The sequence below is a fragment of the Felis catus genome, chromosome D1 (genome assembly GCF_018350175.1).
Source record: "Felis catus isolate Fca126 chromosome D1, F.catus_Fca126_mat1.0, whole genome shotgun sequence".
In the NCBI taxonomy this organism is placed as follows: Eukaryota; Metazoa; Chordata; class Mammalia; order Carnivora; family Felidae; genus Felis; species Felis catus.
The window spans coordinates 64,991,796-65,014,259 of NC_058377.1; the positions used below are offsets into that span (position 1 = coordinate 64,991,796).

Consider the following 22,464-nt stretch of genomic DNA (forward strand, 5'->3'; position numbering starts at 1 on the left):
CTCCACCTGATCCTTTGGCCTTTGCAAATGCCTCTGCGAGGTGAGACCTCTGGAAACGAGCCCCAAGGGTCTGGCCATCTGAGGGTGGCTGGTGATGATGCATCATAGGTGGAAATCGACCCAACTTTCCTGAGAAAATAATCAGTATTTATGTCTTCTACTATTTTAAATATTGCTATTATGAAAACACTTCATGCACTAAGGCATAACAGAAGCCAACTCAAGTTTAAGAAAAAACAGAAACTTGATTATAAGGATACAGAGGTATCACGCAGAAAATAAACATCATGTGGCAATCTCTAGCCGCTCACCCAAACCCATTTTCCCTTCCTTTCTAGGCCCATAGCTTGGTAACATTTTTCAGCTTCCCATACAGTTAAAGGAAGCCATGTGACAGACGTCCAACCAGAGGAATGTGAGTGATATGTGCTGGTTCAAGGCCTGGCCTATAAAACTTTCCATGTATTAAACTCCACATTCATTTCCCTTCTGCAGGCTTCATGCTGATACCTAGGGAGACCTCTGAAGTCATGTGATGAAAATGACAAAGCTTCCTTCCATCAATCTAGGTTCATGAATAACTGTGACACAGAGCCCTCCAGGGCTACCACCCCACCAACTTAGAACCATCTGGACTTGTTTACGTGAGGAAGAAATCAACTTCAATCGTGTTACAGCCATCATACACTTTGGAGTCTGTCACAGCAGTTAGCCACCACCAACTACTACAGAAAAGGAAATGTGATCTGGTCTCAGAAGAGAGAAGAACCCAAACTGGAAAGCCGGAAAGCCATCAGGATCTGGGACAGCTACTCTCACATTCCACTTCAATCTCCCTTTTTATGGGGCCATGAGGCTTTTTTTTTTTTCCCCTGTGTTTCTCTGTGCAGATCTTCTTCATTCTCCCTTCTGTGGAGACCATTTCTTTAGCTTCTTTGTAAACACAGAGGAAGATAGTCACCCCCCAAGCCCCTCAATGTGCAGATCCTTCAAGAGACCAGCACAGACTCGTCACAGTCCCAAATTCCCTGGAGGAAGATTCTGAACACTCAGCTTGGGGAGGTATGTATCCCTTTCCAATCAGCTATAACTGAGCAGACAGGATTCATGTGGCACAAAAACAGCGTCACAGGGTTCCATGAGTGGAAGCACAGAGCTTGGAGAAAGGAGTGTGCATCAATGTTCTTGCATTTTTTTCCTCCATCAGGGGCAAACATTAACATCAACTGCCAAGCTCCTAAGAGCCATAGATGAGAAAGGTAAGTCCTTTCTTCAAAAGGCCATATAAACAAGCTTGTGTGGAAAAACCAACAGGAGCTAACACTACAGAGCAGAAAACACTAGAGAACAGAAAGACTTCATAAATCAGACTGTAAAAATACAAACTATACAATACTGTTGGACTTGATTTTAACAAAATTACAGATTTCTGTTCCATAAAGACCACCACAGAGTTAAAATAGATGACAGACAAGGAAAAGCTTATGCAACATCTACAATTGACAAGAGATTAAATATTTAAAATAGACATGGAATTTCCACAATTTGTTATTAAAAAAATCCTAAGAAACCCAATAGAAAGCGCCTACAGAAAGAGAAGCTTAAAGGATTAGCAAGTAAATAAAGAGATGATCAAATTCAAAGAAGACCCAACGAGTAAAATACAAATTAAAACAATGAGATTGCACTGTTCACACCAATCAGAAGGGCAAAAATTAGAATGGTGGATAACAGCAAAGGTTGGCAAAGGTGGGGAAGAACTCTCATGCTCTGTGTGTAACAAGGTAAACAGATCTAACCATTTTGCTAAGAGATCTTAGTGACATGAAGTACTTAGTGATATCAAGTATGTCTATGTCCTATGTGATCCAGTGATCCTACTCTGGTGGGTAAATTCCAGAGGAATTCGGGATGGTCTGTATGCAAATTATAGACTTTATAGAGCTGTGTGAGAATTTGCTGGGATGATAATGTAGCAGGGAGCTTAAAGTCACTTTGATTTTGATAATTAGAAGAATGGAAAATGAAAGTGAAGTGGATACAAATACAGAATTCTATGTAGCTTTTAGAAATCACACTTCAGACGTACCTACAGCAACATGAACATCTTAAAAAGCACACAACTGAGTAAAAAATAAGCAAATACCATTATGTAAGCTGACGGCATCATAATTATACTACATATGCCCTACATATATACTACATATATTAGCAAATATGTAAGTGTAAGGACATAAAACACAGAATGGACACATATGAATGAGGAAGGGAATGGCTATATGGACTGAAGATAAAGAGTTAAAAAGAAAAGAGTAAGAAAGGAAACTTGCACTCCTGATGTCAAAAAGCTGCTATCAACTGATGACTATCTTTAAGTCAACTGTGCTCCTGAGGCTAGAAACAAGGTGGGTGGCCAGGTAGAGAGGTAAGACAGCTAGCCACTAGGTTTGGAAGCTGCCATCTGCCTTGTATCCTCTCTCAGCCTACTCCACTCCAATGGTCCTGCTTTCCTTCCCAATACTGACTTTGGAGGACATAAAAATTATGCCAGAAATGCTTTTTAAGAGTAGGTCAGCAACAGAAGCAGAGCTTCAGACAGTAGAGCGAAGCCAGGTTAACACTCCTTATTCTGAGTGCTGGTGACTATGTAGCTGTTAAATTGTCAAGGATCTTAATATATTAAGTGGTGAGTAATGGCTCTAAGGCTATAATACACCTTCAAAAAATGCCTAGCCAGTATTCAAGAAGCTAACCATTCATTCTCTTGAGAGAATCTGATTTATCAGATGGCTAGTGTTCAATATACTAGATTTAGTAATTGTGGTAATACCTTGTTGAACTTCATTTTACTGTACTGAGAACACAGACTTCAAAACTTCATATAAAGCAAAAAACATTAAAATCAGGTAATAGCACAAAAGGCATTATTTTGCATTTCTAAAATTGAAAAATGATGACAGTGCTGTACACTGGACATCTCTCCCCAAAACCTTTATAGTCTGTCAGCCAGGAAGATACTGCTACTGGACAGCTATTATGTTCAGTAGGTAGGAGAGAGCCTGTACATATAATAAACAACAGTCACACATTGAACAATGCTCTTAAAAAGTAGTATATTCAAAACAAACACCACCACAAAAGGACAGGGTATCATGGACCTTATTACTAGACAAACTAAATGTCTAAGCATTAAAAGAATGCAAAAGAAAAAATGAAAAGGAGTCAAAGGGGATCAATCGTTGAAGAGAATGAGACACAGAATAGCAGAGAAGCAGAACAGGAGGAAAGAAGAACACCTCCAACAATAAAGAGAGGAGAACAAAGAAGAACAAAGAATAAATAAGGCTAACTACCAAATTAGTTTGGCTCCATCTGGGGAAGTAACAAGAGATGAGAGGGAAGTGGAGGGGGAGGGTTTAAATGCTAACTTGTGGTGTATAAATTTGGTAACTGTGGGTCTAAGATCAAGGAAATGACTTAATGAGAAGTGTGTCTGAGAGGGATTAAATCTAGCATTTGAGTATAGGGCTTAATGCAGGGAGAAACTAGGGTGTGAGAAATCAGCAAGAAGGCAGTAATTAAGCTCTGAGATGCAAGGGCCTAAGGTGCTGGCTACAGCTATAAAGAGGAAGCAATAGGTCCAAGGGCTCTTAGCATGAAGTGATCAGCAGCATTTAATATTGAAAAGAACACAGAGCTAATGAGGGAAGGGGTCAGAAAACTCCAAGATTAGGAGTTTAATATATGAAGAGAAGAATGAAAACCATGGGTGGGTTTATGGCAAGGGGAAGACTGGGTACACGTTTTTCACACACTAAGTTCCACGTGTTGGTGGCACATTCAGAAGAAATTGTTATTGGACCACAGTTAGGCTTGAGAAGAAACTCTAAACTACCTAAATGAAAAAGCTAATTAAAAGATTAAGTGAGTGAATTATTCCCATACTAAAAGTGTTGGTGGGATAGGTGTACTTAGGTGCAACAAGAGTAAGAAAAGACAATGGAGCTGTCAAAGAAGACTAGAAGCAAACCAGTTTCCTTAAAAAAAAAAAAAAAAAAAAAAAAAAACAAAGACCTGAAAGCAACTGAGAAGTCTAGAAGAAACTGATAAAAGACTAATGGCAACCCCCATTTTTAGACACAGTGTATCCTCGGGAGAAAGGATGGCTACCGTATGAAATCTTGACTGTCCACCTATTTAGACAATAACAGAAACCAATATACTACAAAGCATCATACAATCTGCAGAGTCAGAAGGAGTCTTAAAAATCACCTTCAGTCTTTTCAACAAATGGTATGGAGACAACTAGATATCCACCTGCAAAAGAGTAAAGTTGGACCCCTACTTCACACTATTTTTAAAAATTAACTCAAAATTGATTAAAGACCTAAATGTGAGAAAACTATACAACTCTTAGAAGAAAACATAGACCCAAATCTTTGTGACCTTGGATTAGGTTTCTTAGACAGGACACCAAAACCACAAGCAAACAAAGAAAAAATAGGCAAACTGGACTTCATCAATTTAAAACTTTTGTGCTACAAAGGATACCATCAAAAAAGTAAAGACAAAACACTCAATGGGAACAAATATTTGTAAAACACAGATCTGATAAGCTTCTAGTATCCGAAATATATAAATAACTCTTACCACTCAATAAGAAATAATCCAATCAAAAATGGTCAAAGGCTCTTAATAGACATTTCTCCAAAGAAGATATAGAAATGGCCAATAAGCACACGAAAAGATGTTCACCACCACTAGTCATCAAGGAAATGCAAATTAAACCCACAATTAGATTCACTACATTACACCCATTAAGATGCTATAATCAAAAACCAGATAATAGAGGCACCTGGGTGACTCAGTTGGTTAAGCGTCCAACTTTGGCTCAGGTCATGATCTCGCCATTCACAAGTTTGAGCCCCACACTGGGCTCTGTGCTGACAGCTCAGAGCCTGAAGCCTGCTTTGGATTCTGTGTGTGTGTGTGTCTCTCTCTCTCTGCTCCTCCCCTGCTCACACTCTGTCTGGCTCTCTCTCAAAAATAAACATTAAAAAAAACCCAGATAATAAAGTGTTGGCAAGGATGTGAGGAAAACTGAACTCTCATACTCTGCTGATGCGACTGTACAATAGTGTAGTCACTTTGAAAAACAGCCTGACAGTTCTTCAGAAGGGTAAACAAAGTTTCCATATGACCCAGCAATCCTACTCTTAGATATCTACCCAAGAAGAATATGTTCACACAATAACTGGTACAAAAATGTTCATAGCAGCCTTTTTCATACTTAGCAAAAAGTCCATCAACTTACAAATGGTTAAGTTAAAATGTGGTATATCCATTAAATGGAATATTATTTGGCCATAGAAAGAATGAAGTACTGACACATGCTATAATACAGATGAACTTTGCAAACATTAAGTAAAACAAAAGAAAGCCAGTCATGTAAGACCATATATTACATGATTCCAATAATATGAAATGTCCAGAATAGGCAAATCTATGAAGACAAAAGTAGATTAGTGGTTGCCTAGGGCTGAAGGGTGAGGGGGGAAAGAGAGTGACTGCTAATGGGTATGAAGTTTTTTGTGTGTATGTGGGAGGGTGATATAAATGTTCTAAAATTGATTGCGGTGATAGTTTTATAACTCTGACTATATTAAAAACCACTGACTGTACACTTTAAACAGATAAATTGCCTGGTATGTGAATTATATCTCAATAAAGCTTTTTAAAAAGTCATCTACTCTAACCACCTGTGTTCAATACCCTCCCCTTCCTTAAGTGGAGGCCCTGACTTTGCTGAATACCATTAAGCAGGAAACGCAGTATTGCCCCCAGGAAGTTCATGCCACCTCTGGACAGCTCTGTTAGAATGGTCTTCTTTATACTGAGTTAATGAGTAATGGGAATAAGAAGGAAATAAACCATAGGGTTTCAAAAAGCAACACTGAATGTGATATGGCAAAAAAGTAGGGAAACATGACTGATAGGGTTTGCAGACTGGAAAGTAGAGGAATACTTTTTTCAAAGGTAAGGAAGAGAAGGAATTGGGGAGCAATGGAACAGATAGGCTAGATAGTAAAAATAGGTTTTATATCTTGGAGAAATGCAAATACATATTTTGTATTTGGTGTAATACTTCACATATTACTAAACACTTAATGTACCACACACAGAGATTAAAATGATAAATAAAACAGCTCCTATCTCTAAAGAATTTACAGACAAGCAATATAGTTACAGCAAACAAGGCAACTATGCCTTAACTATCAAATCCAATAACTTTTCCCTGTCAGGTCTCACTCTAAGACTCTTCTGGCAAGGGGGCACCTGGGTGGCTCAGTGGGCTAAGTGGGTTAAGCATCCAACTTCGGTTCAGATCTTGATCTCACCAGTTTGAGCCCCTCCTGGGGCTCTCTGCTGTCAGCGCGGAGCCCGCTTCAGATCCTCTGTCCCCCTCTCTCTCTGCCCCTCCCCTGCTTGCTTTCTGTCTCTCAAAGATAAACATGAAAAAAAAATACAAGAAAGTGATTATCACATACTACTCATTTAATAAATGTGTGCTTAATCTGAATAAATTCTTATCAAACTTTCCTGCCTTACTTTCTGCCACATCACTCTCCTGAGCTCTTCTTTTCCTACTGACTAGTCTTTCACCCTATTCTTTCTCAGTCTCTTGCATAGGTTCTTCTTTAATCCTCTCCCGGAGATTTTTGTTTCAACATGTTCGCTCTTGATCCTTTTCCTTTGGCAAATTCATTCATTCTCACAGATCCATTATAATTTCCAAAATGTATAGCTCTAGTTCTGACCTTTCCTTCTCAAGTTCCTCTTATCTCTAAATCCCATTAGTATATATGTCCTTTTGTATGACTATCATCTCAAACCTAAAAATGAGACTCATTTTCACCTTCCAAAACCTGGTGTCTCCTCGTGTGTGTGTGTGTGTGTGTGTGTGTGTGTGTGTGTGTGTGTTCTAAAGAGAGTCATTCTCCCAGACCTTTTAGGCTTGAGACCTATAACCTCTGCTACCTGTGACCAAAGGTACTCTTGAGATGGTATGCTGGGGTCAGAATGCTCAATTTGGAAGAGATTTGTTTCTTTGTTTTTTCCATAAAATTAACTGTCCTCAACAGGGAACAACCTCATGTGTTAGATCTTGGTACCACATTTCTTAGAACTGAACCCGGGAGGTTTAAAAATTCAATGGCTATAAAACATTTGCAAATGTCTAGTTGAAATAATTTTTTTAAAAAGAAACTTTTAAAGGTAAATATCCAAGTGTACACAAAAGTATAAACGATAATGTCTAAGCAATTGCATACCTGCCTACCACATAAATATAAGTGGAACACCTACGTACTGTGTCCCACCCAGAGATAGCCACAGCTCTGAATTCGGTGATTAGAATGTATGCTTTATACTTTACTACGTGAGTACATATCCATAAACTACACACAATATTGTTTTGAGTTTCAAAATTTCATGTTATGAATGGCAAGTACTGACAATTATATAGTAATATGAATATACTTAATGACACTGAATTGTACACCTACTGGTTAAAATGGGAAATTTTATGTTAATGTATATTTTACCACAATTTAAAAAAAAATTTTTTTGTTTTAATGTTTATTTATTTTTGAGACAGAGACAGAGCATGAGTGGGGATGGGGCAGACAGAGAGGGAGACACAGAATCTGAAACAGGCTCCAGGCTCTGAGCGGTCAGCACAGAGCCCGACGCGGGGCTTGAACTCATGGACTGTGAGATCATGATCTGAACTGAAGTCAGACACTCAATCGACCAAGCCACCCAGGCGTCCCTACCACAATTTTTAAAAAACCTTTATACAATGGTATCATACTGTATTCATTCTTCTGCAACTTCCCTTGTTTGTCTTTTTTTCTGGGTGGGGATCAGTATTTTGGCCTAGAAATGTACCATGCTGATGATGTATGTAGCTCTAGTTCATTCACTCCATCTGCTATACAGCATCTCCTTGTAGGTCCATTATCACAATTTATTTACCTCCTCCCCAGCTGATGGACATTTAGGTTATTTTCTATTTTTCACTACGACAAACGTTCTACTTTATAGCTACATTACTAAGAGGATTTGTGGTTTTTAAATTTTTTTGCTTAAAAAAACAGCTGAAGAGATCAGAACATTAAAATTGCACTTTTAAATTTTTTTATTTTTTAAAAAAATTTTCTTATGTTTATTTACTTTTGAGAGAAAGAGAGAGACAGAGGCGTGAGCAGGGGAGGGGCAGAGAGAGGGAGACGCAGAATCCGAAGCAGGGTCCAGACTCTGAGCTGTCAGCACACAGCCTGATGCGGGGCTCGAACTCACAGACTGTGAGATCATGACCTGAGCTGAAGTTGTACCCTTAACCAACTGAGCCAGTCAGGCGCCCCTAAAATTGCACTTTTTAAAACAGAAAACAGCTGTGTTCACTATCTCTCTATGCACTCAAGTAGTCTCTGAAATGGAATCTGACTAAATTCAATTGTTTATTGAAAGCTTTCCCCATATTTAGGTTTATTTAATTATTAAAATTTCACTTAGCATATCATTTAAACTAGACTACAAACTTAATGGATTTTACAGAGTGAAGTTCTACTTTCCCTTGTTATTAACCATCCTTATTGCTAAAAATAAAAACTCTAGCACTGTTAACAAAAGAGCTTTCTGAAAGCAGAATTAAACCATCTGCAATATTTCATTCTTAAGACAAATAAATCAATACAGAACTGGATGTGTTTATGTTTGATTACCGCAGTTTAAGAAAGATCTTAATGGGCCAATTCCTTAAGATACATAAGCTTCTCACTAAATACTGAGGAAATTCTAGAGGCCAAATTTAACTCAGCATTAAAGTGGAGGCTGGGACCACAGCTGACTATTCCTGATCAGTCTCCCTCATCTTGTTACATTCTTCCTCTACTTAACTCTGCTCTGACAGCTGCTTTGACGTTTTCTGCTAGTTTGAGATTTTTTTCTTCATCTTCTACCAACTTCCTCACCCCCAAATCATGGTACATACTACTAAAAGAGATACTTGTGTGTCTAAGCTGCTTATTAGCACAAGGCCTAGTCCATATACCCTACACATGTTAATTATTACAGTTTTGATAGGAGTCATCTTCCCAAAGCACATTTCTAACTGGTCTTGCCATTTCTCTCATGGGTCCCACCGAGGACAAGAGACTGTTAACACAGGAGGCAGCCAAGTGAGTAAGCTCAATACTATCTTTTCACTCAGGGTTATTAGTTAAGATATTGGCTGTGCCTCCAACTATTTAAATGGAGGTTAAATGAACCTTTCTTGAGCTCATTTTCATCATCTGTAAAATGGATATAATTGGGGCTGCTACAAGGACTGTTGAGGGTTCTTACAAGGATTACGGATTAAATATCAGATACAAAGCATGTGGCATGCACAGTGGGTAGTTAAATTCTGGTTTTGGCTTCCCTACAAAACTGAATTTCTAAACAACTGAATTCCATAATCTAGTCCAAAAGTACCTCTTTACATTTCTTTCCCATTACATACTCCTGATTCAGCCTAACTAGACCTCTCACCATGCTCGGAGCCTGCCTTGTGATTTCTTACCACTAAGCCTTTGCTTTTTGCTGACTAGTGGTTTTGTTTTTCTAACTCCACGTGTTTAAATCCAGCTTATCCTTCAAGACCCAAGCCAAATACTGCCCTCACCACCAATGCTTTTTCTCTAGTTACTCCCATGCACTTAGAACATACTGCTCGAACCTCTCTAATTGTACTTATCACAACTGGCTGTATTCAAGAGTTATATTTAGGTCTTACAGCTGCTACTTGAATGGATTGAGAATCTTCCACTAAGAACCATTTCTACCCAATTTTATTCAGAGCTGACTGAAACCTATAAATCATATCAGAGAATAAGAAAATATGCCTCCGACATCCAGAAGCTGGAGTGCTACTATCAGCTAGGCCTTGGTGTTGGTATGAGCTGGCCTGGCACTCACAATTAGGTCTTGGTGTTCTCAGGTTAAACGTCAGCAATTTGAGAATATCAACATTAGACAAGGCCATTCTGTGACCATCGTGAATCAAGACAAAAGAGTAAGACCATTTTGCAATCTGCCTGAACACAGACAACATCCATCCAAGCTAAAAAATATCAATAGCCCCCATTCCTGGATAATGAAGGACTGCTGCTTCTTCACCAATTACAGCTTTAGCCTTTCTCTGGTCTGCTCTCCCTTTAGATAAACTCTATTAAGCTATCCAGACACTGAATTTTTCCCACTTTCTGATGGCATCCAGTGCAGAGCAAAGCCCCATATCCTTAAACCTTCTTCAAAATCACCTAACACCCACCCACATCTTATAATAAAGCTTTTCTTTTTTTTTTTTTTTAATTTTTTTAGTGTTTATTTTTGAGAGAGTGAGCACGTGTGAGCAAGTGAGCATGGGTGGGGAGGGGCAGAGAGAGAGAGGGATACACAGAATCCGAAGCAGGATCCAGGTTCTGAGCTGTCAGCACAGAGCCCAATGTGGGGCTCGAACCCACAAACCGTGAGATCATGACCTGAGCTGAAGTCGGATGCTTATCCGACTGAGCCATCCAGGCACCCCATATAATAAAGCTTTTCTAGCACTCTTCCTGTGATGCCGCATGCTCCCCCATGGTATGCATTCTCCCGCACTTCAACAATAAATCCAACTTATTTAACTGCAGATATTATTCATTCGTGCTCTGTAGCTGAAGGACAAACTATGAACTTCTTAAAGAAAAGTCTAGTGTTTTCTTTATGCTCAGGTCCCCTAAAGGGTAAGCTCTGGGTCTTGCATATTGTATGGATATGCATACTTTGTGGAATTGATCTGGATGACTTCTACTGTGCCTGCCAGTAACTTTACTGGAATCTCCAGACCCAGCACTATTACTCTCAGGGTTGAAAATACTTTTGTACTCCATTATCCTGAATGTTTTTTAGTTTTGAGACTAGAAAATGGCAATCAGGGTAACTAGTAAAGGTGCTCCACACCTACCACTGTTCTCCATACCCACTCCCCTAGAAGTTTCTGAACTTGAAAAAGTGCCCAATTTGCAGGCATTCACAGGCTCTCAAATTGTCTCCTCTCTTCTTGGGCGCTCCTTCAGAGAAGATTCTCAATGTTTCATTAGAAGAAAAGAAAAGGTAAGGGACCAAAATAATATGTTTGCCCTTAAGCTTATATACCAAAACATAAAGAGCTAATTTGAGAATTATGTATGTATATTATATACGTATATTATATATGTATATATACACATATGTACACATAAATATACATATATGTGATATATATACAAATAAAATATATGTGTATATATTTTCAATCTCAGATAGCTCAAGACTCAGTGGGCAGCGCTCAAGGAAAATATGGTGACAGAAGAGTCTAAGTTATTTCATAGGAACAGGGCTACTGGAAAGGGACTGGTAAGGAACCCTATTTCTAAGTACTCAAAGTGAGTCATGACTGGAAAACATGGGCAGGCAGGGTCAGGAGGAGAGATATCAGGACATTATCATGGGAACACCACAGGATCCAGCTACGGAAGTGGTGAGGACTCTCTTGAAACCGACTCTAGCGTAGAAGCAGCACACTGTCATCTTGGAGGACTTCAACTACTCTGGCACCTGTCTGAAGTCTCAGAAAGCTAACACTGGAATAGCTGACAAGTTCCTGACCTGGCATGCTGACATTTTCATGTTACACAGGTGCATAAGGTGAGAGTAGGGGAGCTGTACTTTGGCCAAAGAAGATACTGGATAGTGAAATGGAAAGAGAACTGTAGGAGAAAGGGACTGTGCCAACTCAGTATTCATGGCAGCAAAGTAGGGGTTCTGCAGCACGGGCTCTAGGAAGGCAGAATTAAGTTCTGAAAATAGAAACAGAATTCCATGGCATGAGACAGACCCTTTCTAAGAGTAAAGTTCTTAAAATGCATTGCTGCTTGGGCATTTCAAAAATTCTCAAGCAGATAGGAAAGGCGGGGGGGGGGGGGGCGGGGAAAGCAGATGTCCATGTAGCTCTTCTAAAACAACAGAGAAAAGATGAACAGAAAGACACAGAAGTGACTAAGTGGCAAGATATAAAGAGCCCCATGAGACAGCCAAGGTCCAAAATAAATTAAGATTTGCCAAAAGGCTAGCTAAAGCAAAAGGGGTACTTTTAGACCAAAAAAGGCAATTTACCTGATAAAATTTAATGCTGAGAAAGCAGAATTTCTGAAATTCTTTTTTCAATGTTTATTTATTTTTGGGACAGAGAGAGACAGAGCATGAACGGGGGAGGGGCAGAGAGAGAGGGAGACACAGAATCGGAAACAGGCTCCAGGCTCTGAGCCATCAGCCCAGAGCCCGACGTGGGGCTCGAACTCCCGGACTGCGAGATCGTGACCTGGCTGAAGTCGGACGCTTAACCGACTGCGCCACCCAGGCGCCCCCAGAATTTCTGAAATTCTATTTTGCTTCCACATTCTCTATGAAAGGGAATGAATTTTGGGTTACATGAAAGAAAATTAACAATCCTAAGGACGAAAATAAAGTCCCAGATGGGTGAGGAGAATGGGTCTATCCACCAGATAATTTCTACCAAGACTGGAAAACTTGCAAAAAAGTTCCTAAACTAAAATTTTAAGAAATTATGTTGATAAAAATGGCATTTTTAAAGATGGAGTAGATGTGTACTGTCCCAGTTTGCAAAAGGTGCATGGTGGATTTTTCAACTGTAGAGAAGTGAGCACGTTGTAACTGTTGGGCTAGATTTAGATTCTAAAAAGGATGCTTCTGGAGATTGTGAGGAAGATGGCAGAGGAGGAGGATCCTGAACTTACTTCATCCCATGGACACACTGAGATAACAGCTACACTGTGCAACTAACTCTGAAAATGACCCAAAGACTGACAGAACAGCACTTTCACATTTAATTGTAGAGAAGAGGGAGGCCAGATCAAAAAGGGTCAGAGGAGCAGAGAGGAGACTGGGAAGCAAACCCAGATAAGACTAACCACAAATGAGAAGGACACAACCCATGGTGAAGCTAGAGGATCAAATCCCATATCAGGCACCCCAAGCACTGGGGACCTGCATTGGGAAGATGAGTCCCCAAAATATCTGGCGTTGAAAAATATCAGCACATCAGCAGGGCTTAAGACAGCTTTTCAAATCAGCAGGGTTTAACTCCAGGTACTTTAAAAATCAATGGGCTTAACTCCAGGAGAGCTGAGGGGAGATAGGAAATGGGGTCCTCACCCTCAAAGGGACAGAATAACCTGGCTTTAGACACAGCATAGAAACAACAGTTTGAAAAGCGCCTGAGGTGTATGTGAAGGAGATTTACTAACCTCAGAACATATACTGGAGGCACAGGGATCTTCAGGAGACTTCAACATAAGTGCTAACATGTGCCATTGCTCTTCTCCTCTCCAAGCCTAGATAGCAAGACGCTTGGAAAAACTAACACTAACACTCTCCACCTATTTTTCTAGTTCCATGTGCATGGCCCCACCTTCCTCTGCACAGCCTCAGCAGGCAATCCTCCAAAGCAGCTCCTGCTCCACCATACCCTGCAAACAACCCCAGCAAGGACCAGCACCACTGCAAAATGAATCCTGTGCTGGGGAGAAGGAAAGATAACCCCCCACACCAGTGCCCCCGCAGTTCCAGCAGCCAAGCCTTTTAACTAGGCAAAAATGGAGAAACCCCTGCCTTCTAGGGTGTCTGCAACTGCAGCAGAGAGACCAGGGGCAGACAGTGAGGCTGACTACTAACCCTACCCACCCATGTTCCAAAGCATAAAGTGAACAGTACAAATTGGACAAAGTAGATGAACAGCAGTCATTTAAAAAAAAAAAAAAGGCTTAGGGGTGCCTGGGTGACTCAGTTAAGCATCCAACTCTTGATTTTGGCTCAGGTCATGATCTCATGGTTTGGGAGTTTGAGCCCCACACTGACAGTGCAGAGCCTGCTTGGGATTCTCTCTCTCCCTTTCCCTCTGCTGCCCCCTTGTTCACACTCTCTCTCTAAATAAACAAACAATAATAATAACAATGATGATAATAAAAGTTTAGGATTCTAATAAACCACAAGGTCAGCAAGTAAAATGCCAAAAATCTAAAGCAATCCTTAGGATGCATTAAGAGAAGTAGTAGGGAGATTTTTAAAGGAGGGTGGGGGAGGCAACAGGTTGCTCTTCCATGAGCTAATGGGCTTCCATTTGCTATTACTTGCCTTCTAAGAGGGCACTGAGATGTTGAGTACCTAGAACTAGGTGACATGAGGAATGGATGATGGAGCCAGAGATGTCAACATAGGAAAAAAGACTGATGAAGGGGACATGATGCTAGCCTTCAAATTCCTGAACTATCTTTCCCTTTTAATCTACTTTTCCTCCATTCTTATTTTGGTGAAGGGCATCACCATCTGTCTAATCACCTAAGCCAATAAACGGAGACCAATCCAAGATGCCTCCTTCTCCCTCACCTTCCACTTCTACCTAAAAATGGCTCTTAAAAGAAACAACTGAAATTTCTGACAATGTTAAATAAATTACAATTATAAAGTTAAAAATAAAAGTAAAAACCAGAGAAATATAAAAAATACTAAAAATAAAAATAGCTTTTAAAATTGTTCTCCTCCCAGGGTGCCTGGGTGGCTCAGTCAGTTAAGCAGCTGACTCTTGATCTCAGTTCAAGTCTTGATCTCATGGTCCTGGGTTCAGGCCCCGCATTGGGCGTAAAGCCTACTTAAAAAAAAATTGTTCTCCTCCCTACCCAATGGTAACAGCCTCCCCTGCTCTATTTCCTCTTTCCTCCAATACCTCTATATCCCTTTGGGAATCACACTCAACTTCAGAGGGGTTAATCAGTATGTTCTTTCTACCCAAAGCACTGCAAGTAACTTACTTCAGGCCATTAAGATGGGTGGATAGGTTAGCTGGAACGAATGGGACAGAACGAGGGTGGGGGGGGATAAGAATGAGGTGGGAGTGAAGGAAGAGTTTAAAAGAAAAGACATCCTCTTTCTCTGGACAATGGAATTTGAGAGGTGATGTCTGGAACTGTTGCAACCATCCATTGTTGCTACCCTGTGAGAGCAGTCAGGACAGAGCTGACTTGAGAAGGAACTTGGAAGTGAAATGGGACACAGAAAATCAGAGCCGGAGACTTGATGAGAATGTCAATCTCTGGATCAAACAACACTGAAGGCCAGTTCTAACACAGAATCTCTTCATGTACACAACACAGTACATCCCCTTTTTGTCTTCAGACAGTTCCAGCTGAATTTTCTGTCTTTTATCATGAATATTCTATCTGATGAACTCACCAACACTGACTTAATGATGCTCACACTGTCTCAACTGGACTTCTGCAACTATCTTCTCCCTAAAGAAACCCTCACAATGCAGCTCCTTTCCTGCTGCCAGGATGTGCTTTCCAAAACCAGACTGGATGTGTCCCTTCTACTTACAAACTTACAATGGCCTCTTCTGCTTTTAGAATAAAATCCTAACTCCTTGAATATGGCAGAAAAAAATCTTCTCAGTGTGGCCCCTGCTAACATGTCTAGTCTCATCTCTCATCAAAAGGAAAAACTTTTCTTCTTAAAAAGACACCAGCAAGAAATCAAAGACAACCCAATGGGAGAAAATATTTTCAAATTATTTATCTGATAACTGATTTTTATCTAAAGAACTCTTAACACTCCACAATAAAAAGTAACCCAATTTAAAAATGGGTATAAGATCTGAATAAGACATTTCTCCAAAGAGGATATACAAAAAGCTAATAAATGCACAAAAGGATGCTCAATGTCCTTAGTCATTAGGGAAATGCAAATAAAACCACAGTGAGATATCACTTCACACCCACTAGGATGGCTATAATCAAAAAGACAGCAGGGCACCTGGGTGGCTCCATCAGTTAGGTGTCCGACTTCAGCTCAGGTCATGATCCCAGTCTGTGGGTTCAAGTCCTGCACTGGGCTTTCTGCTGTCAGCACAGAGTCTGCTTCAGATCCTCCACCTCCCTGCCTGTCTGCTGCTCATGCTCTAAAATAAAATAAACATTTAAAAAAAGGCAGACAATAACAAGTGTTGGCAAGATATGGAGAAACTAGAATGCTTATACACTGCTGGAAAGAATGTTAGATGGTGCAAGTCTCTTTGGAAAATAGTTTAGCAGTTCCTCAAAAGGTTGAAAATAGAGTAATTATATGACCCAAATATTTCAGAGGGGAAGTTTAGATGGTGGAGAAGAAGTAGGGGTACCAGGATGTCCCTTGTCCCTCAAACACAGCCATAAAGGGTCAGAACACTTGGAACATCCAGGAAATCAATCTGTGGAGTGACAGAAAAATCTCCCCAGGTGGAGGGAACAGTTTAGCAGGACAGAGGTGCATGTATGCAAACTGGGGGAGATTAAATAGTGTAGGCATGGAGGGGAGGGAATTGCTTCTGTGGAGAGACAAAAGGGAGAGAGAGAGAAAGACAGGCTGTGGATTGCAGTTGTGTTAGGAGAAGAGGAAAACCTCTCCAGACCACGGACTCAGGAACAAGAAACACCGTGAGTGCCAGTTTCTACTTTGCCAACAGCCTTAGGTGCTGAAGATCAGTTTTCAAAAGTGCATGACTTTCTCTGGACTGGAGCCATCGATGTGTGTGCGCACCTGGGGGACAGGAGCCAGCCCTGGGGCGCTGTAGCAATCTCAAGGGCACACTGGGAGAGAACAGTCCCCTCCCTCCCTTGAGTATTGTGGGAAGAGGGTTTATTGCCCGTCCGCCCCACCCCCCACACACAAGGCGCCAAAGGCCCTTTATCGGCAGGGCAGAGTGGTATTACACCAGAACAGAATCCATTCAGTGCAGAGCCCCTTAAGACATCCGGTTTTGAATCCCAGCTGAATGTCTAGGAGGCACAGGAGACTGAGGAGCAGGGCAAGGTGACTGCCTGTACTACTCCGTGTGGGCTGCTTGAACAGCATGGTTTGGGACCCTGGCTGGGGGAGGTGAAATTGAGTTGTTGCCATTTTCACCAACAAGGTGGGGCTTCAGGGAACAGGACAGCGGTCCCTAGTGGAGCCGGGACCCGCTTACACCAAATCCCACCCCTCTGTGCCGGCAACTGCTTACCTACTGGAGTGAGACTGAGCCAACCAGACAGCCTCACCTCCGAACCAGCACAGCCACCAGTCCAAGGCACCAACAGACACCTATCCCGCGGTCTTGTGTGTTAGTCTGTTGCTCTTCCCCCTCCCCGTTTCTTTCCTTCTCTTCTCCTTTGTACCCTCTTTTTTTTCCTTTGCAAATCCGGCTCACAGTTTCTGATTTGACTTTTGGTCAATTCTTACTATATATATATATTTTTTCTTTCTTTCTTTCTCTGTTTTGTTTGCTTAAACAGGCATTACTCTATTCTTTTTACGCCTTTTCTATATCTTCTTTATTTTCCTTTCTCTCTCTCTGGATTAAGCCTTATAGATTGTTTGATTCTCTGCTTGGTCTCTTTTTTTTTTTTTTTTTTTTTTTTGCCCCTTTCATTTTTCTCTTTGTATGGGATCAGGTTCCCTGCCCTTTCCTTTTTTCTAGGGTTACTTCAATGAACAAATCAAAGCACACCTGGTGGAAGGTCCAAATAATCCACCACTACAAGGAAGACCATTATAGAGGACTGACCAGTGGGACAGAGCACCCAACTACACAGAAAGCATGCCATACACTCCAAAAACACTTCCTGAAGGGCCAGGCCTTGGACAATGTATGATCCCTTTTTAGTATAATAATACTCACAGGTGCAGGACACATAACAAGCTATTAAAATACAGAGAAGACAGACTCCTATCCAAAAATGACAAAATGGAAGAATTCCCCTCAAAGAAATTCCAGGAAAAAATGACAGCCAGAGAATTGCTCAAAACAAATATAAACAATAAATCTGAACAAGAATTTAGAATAATAGTCTTAAGACTAATAGCTGGGCCTGAAAAAAAGCATAGAAGGCACCAGAGAATCTACTGCTGCAGACATCAAGGAAGAAAGTCATGATGAATCAAGAAATGTTGTAAATGAGTTACAAAATAAACTTGATGCAGTGACAGCAAGGATGGAAGAAGCAAAAGAAGAGAATAGATGAAGTAAAAGATAAAATTAAGGAAAATAATGAAGCTGAAAAAAAGAGGGAAAGGAAATGATTAGACCACAAGGGGAGAATTTTAAAGACCTAAGTGATTCAAAGAAACAAAATAGTATCCATTATTATAAGAGTTCCAGAAGAAGAAGAGAGAAAGGGGCAGAAAGTTCATTTGAACAAATTATATCTGAGAACTTCCCTAATGCAGAGAAGGAAACAGGCATCCAAGTCCAAGAGGCAAAATACAAAGATAAAGAGAGAATTCTGAAAGCAGCTTGGGATAAATGGACCTTAACCTACAAGGGTAGACACATAAGGGAAGTAGCAGACCTGTCCATTGAAACTTGGCAGGCTAGAAGGGAATGGCAGGAAATATTCAATGTGCTGAATAGGAAAAATATACAGCCAAAAATCTTTATCCAGCAAGGCTGTCATTCAGAATAGAAGGAGAGATAAAGGCTTTCCCAGACAAACAAAAACTAAAGGAGTTCATGACCACTAAACCAGTCTTGCAGGAGATCCTAAGGGGGGACTCTGTAAGCAGAAAGCAGCAAAGACTACAAAGGACCAGGAACATCAAAACAAGCACAAAACCTACCGATAACACAATGACACTAAATTCGTATCTTTCAATAATCACTCTGAACATAAATGGACTAAATGCCCCAATCAAAAGACAAAAGAGCTTAAGAATGGATACTCATTTTAGACCTGAGGACACCTGCAGATTCAAAGTGGGGGGATGGAGAACCATCTATAATGTTACTGGACATCAAAAGAAAACAAGAGTAGCCATACTATATTTTATTTTTTCTAAGGTTTATGTTTTTGAGAGAGACAAAGCATGAGCGGGGGAGGGGCAAAGAGAGGAGGAGACACAGAATCCAAAGCAGGCTCCAGGCTCTGAGCTATCAGCACAGAGCCCAACACAGGGCTCAAACTCATGAACTGTGAGATCATGACCCAAGTTGAAGTCAGATGCTTAACTGACTGAGCCACCCAGGTGCCCCAGACAAACTAGATTTTAAAACAAAGACTGTAACAAGAGATGAAGAAGGGCATTATACCATAATTAGGGGGTCTATCCATCAAGAGGAGCCAACAATCGTAAATGTTTATGCCCCCAACATGAAACACCCAAATATAAATCAACTAATCACAACCATAAATATATATATAATACAGTGATTGCCACTTACAGCAATAGACCGATCACGTAGGCAGAAAAATCAATAAGGAAATAACAGCTCTGAATGACACATTGGACCAGATGGACACAACAGATATATTCAGAACTTTTCAACCCAAAGCAGAATACACATTCTTCTCAAATGCACATTGAACATTCTCCAAAAGAGATCGCATACTAGGTCACAAAATAGCCCTCAACAAATATAAAAGGGTTGAAATCATACCATGCATATTTTAATCACAACACTATGAATGAACCTTGAAATCAACCACAAGAAAAAGTTTGGAAAGCCCCCAAATACATGGAGGTTAAAGAACATCCTACTAAAGAATGAATGGGTTAAACAGGAAATTAAAGAAGAAATTAAAAAATATATGGAAGCAAATGAAATGAAAATATGACAGTCCAAATCCTTTGGGATGCAGCAAAGGCAGTCCAGAGACGAAAATATATTGCAATTCAGGCCTTTCTCAAGAAGCAAGAAAGGTCCCAAATACACCACCTAACCTCACACCTAAAGGAACTACAAAGGCAGCAGCAAAGAAAGCCCAAAGCCAGCAGAAGAGAATAAGGATTAGAAATAAACAATACAGAATCCAAAAAAAAAAAAAAAAGGTAGCAAAGATCAATGAATCTAAGAGCTGGTTTTTTGAAAGAATAAACAAAACTGATAAACTCCTAGCCAGACTTCTCAAAAAGAGAGATAACCCAAATATATAAAATCACAAAAGAAAGAGGAAAGATCACAACCAACACCACAGAAATGCAAACAATTATTACAGAATACTATGAAAAATTATATACCAACAAACTGGACAATCTGGAAGAAGTGGATAAATTCCTAGACACCCACACACTACCAAAACTCAAATAGGAAGAAATAGAAAATTTGAACAGACCCATAACCAGCAAAGAAATTGAATCAGTTATCAAAAATCTCCAACAAATAAGAGTCCTGGGCCAGATGGCTTCCAAGGGGAATTCTACCAGACATTTAAAGCAGAGTTCATGCCTATCCTTCTCAAGCTGCTCCAAAAAACAGAAATGGAAGGAAAGCTTCCAGACTCCTATGAAGCCAGCATTACCTCAATTCCCAAACCAGACAGAGACCCAACTAAAAAGGAGAATTACAGGCCAATATCCCTAATGAACATGGATGCAAAAATCTCAACAAAATACTAGCAAATCGAATTAAACAGTGTATCAAACAATTATTCACCACGATCAAGTGGATTCATTCCTGGGCTGCAGGGCTGGTTCAATATTCATGAATCAATCAATGTGGTATGTCACATTAATAGAAGAAAGGATAAGAACCATATGATCCTGTCAATAGATGCAGAAAAAGCATTTGACAAAATACAGCATCCTTTCTTAATAAAAACCCTCAAGAAAGTCAGGATGGAAGGAACATATCTTAACATCATAAAAGCCATATATGAAAAGCCCACAGCTAATATCATCCCCATGGGGAAAAAAGTGAGAGCTTTCCCCCTGAGATCAGGAACAGGACAGCACCACTGTTGTTTAACACAGTGCTGGAAGTCCTAGCCTCAGCAATCAGATAATAAAATGAAATAAAAGGCATCCAAATTGGCAAAGAAGTCGTCAAAGTTTCACTCTTTGCAGATGACATAATACTCTACATGGAAAACCTGAAAGACTCCACCAAAAAACTGCTAGAACTGATACATGAATTAAGCAAAGTCGCAGGATATAAAAATCAATGTATAGAAATTGGTTGCATTTCTATGCAGCAATTACACCAATAATGAAGCAACTGAAAGAGATATCAAAGAATCAATCCCATTTATAATTGCACCAAGAACCATAAAATACCTAGCAAGAAACCTAACCAAAGAGGTAAAAAAAAATCTGTATGCTGAAAGCTATAGAAAGCTTATGAAAGAAACTGAAGAAGGGGTGCCTGAGTGGCTTAGTCAGTTAAGTGTCCGACTTCAGCTCAGGTCCTGATCTCATGGTCCATGGGTTCGAACCCTGCATCAGGCTCTGTGTGGATAGCTCTGAGCCTGGATCCTGTTTTGGACTCTGTGTCCCATCTCTCTCTGCCCCTTGCCCCCCCATCTCAAAAATAAACATTAAAAAATTTTTTAATAAATTGAAGATGACACAAAGAAATGGAAAAACATTCCATGATCATGGACTGGAAGAACAAATATTATTAAAATGTCGATACTACCCAAAGCAACCTACACATTCAATGCAATCCCAATCAAAATAGCACCAGCATTCTTCCCAGAGCTAGAGCAAACAATCCTAAAATTTGTATGGAACCACAAAAGACCCCAAATAGCTAAAGTAATGTTGAAAAAGAAAACCAAAGCTGGAGGCATCACAATTCTGGACTTCTGCCTGTATCACAAAGCTGGAAGCATCAAGACAGTATGGTAATGGCACAAAAACAGACACAGAGACCAATGGAATAGAGAACCCAGAAATGGACCCACAAACATATGGCCAACTAATCTTCAACAAAGCAGTAAAAAAGACATTCTCTTTAGCAAATGGTGCTGGGAGAACTGGAGCACAACATGCAGAAGAATGAAACTGGACCACTTTCTTACACTATACACAAAAATAAATTCAAAATGGATAAAATACCTAAATGTGAGACAGGAAACCATCAAAACCCTACATGAGAAAACAAGCAGCAACCTCTTTGACTCTGGGTACAGCAACTTCTTACCTGACATATCTCTGAAGAGAAATAAAAGCAAAAATGAACCACTGGGACCTCATCAAGATAAAAAGCTTCAACACAGCAAAGGAAACAATCAACAAAACTAAAAGCCAACTGAAGGAATGGGAGAAGATATTTGCAAATGACATATGACATATTAGATAAAGCATTAGTATCCCAAATCTATAAAGAACTTACCAAACTCAACACCCGAAAAACAAATAATCCAGTGAAGAAATGGGCAAAAGACATGAATAGACACGTTTCCAAAGAAGACACCCAGATGACCAACAGACCCATGAAAAGATGCTCAACGTCGCTCATCATCTGAGAAATACAAATCAAAACCACACTGAGATACCACCTCACACCTGTCAGAATGGCTAAAATTAACAACT

At 40.1% G+C, this 22,464-nt stretch overlaps 1 protein-coding gene across 10 annotated transcripts in view; it reads right to left on the minus strand.

Annotated features, from left to right (window-relative positions):
- The window catches only part of RIC3 (RIC3 acetylcholine receptor chaperone), a 70,983-nt gene that overhangs the window by 37,266 nt on the left and 11,253 nt on the right, over window positions 1–22,464 (minus strand). For 9 of the 10 annotated variants that reach the window (XM_045038910.1, XM_006937072.5, XM_006937071.5 and 6 more), the window contains one exon: window positions 1–129. This exon is cut by the window's left edge and continues 98 nt beyond it. In XM_045038910.1, coding sequence (XP_044894845.1) covers window positions 1–106 — 106 coding nt within the window. In that variant the 5' untranslated portion in view covers window positions 107–129. Of the gene's footprint in view, window positions 130–22,464 lie in introns of those variants that run through there. The other variant, XM_045038912.1, reaches the window with a different exon arrangement.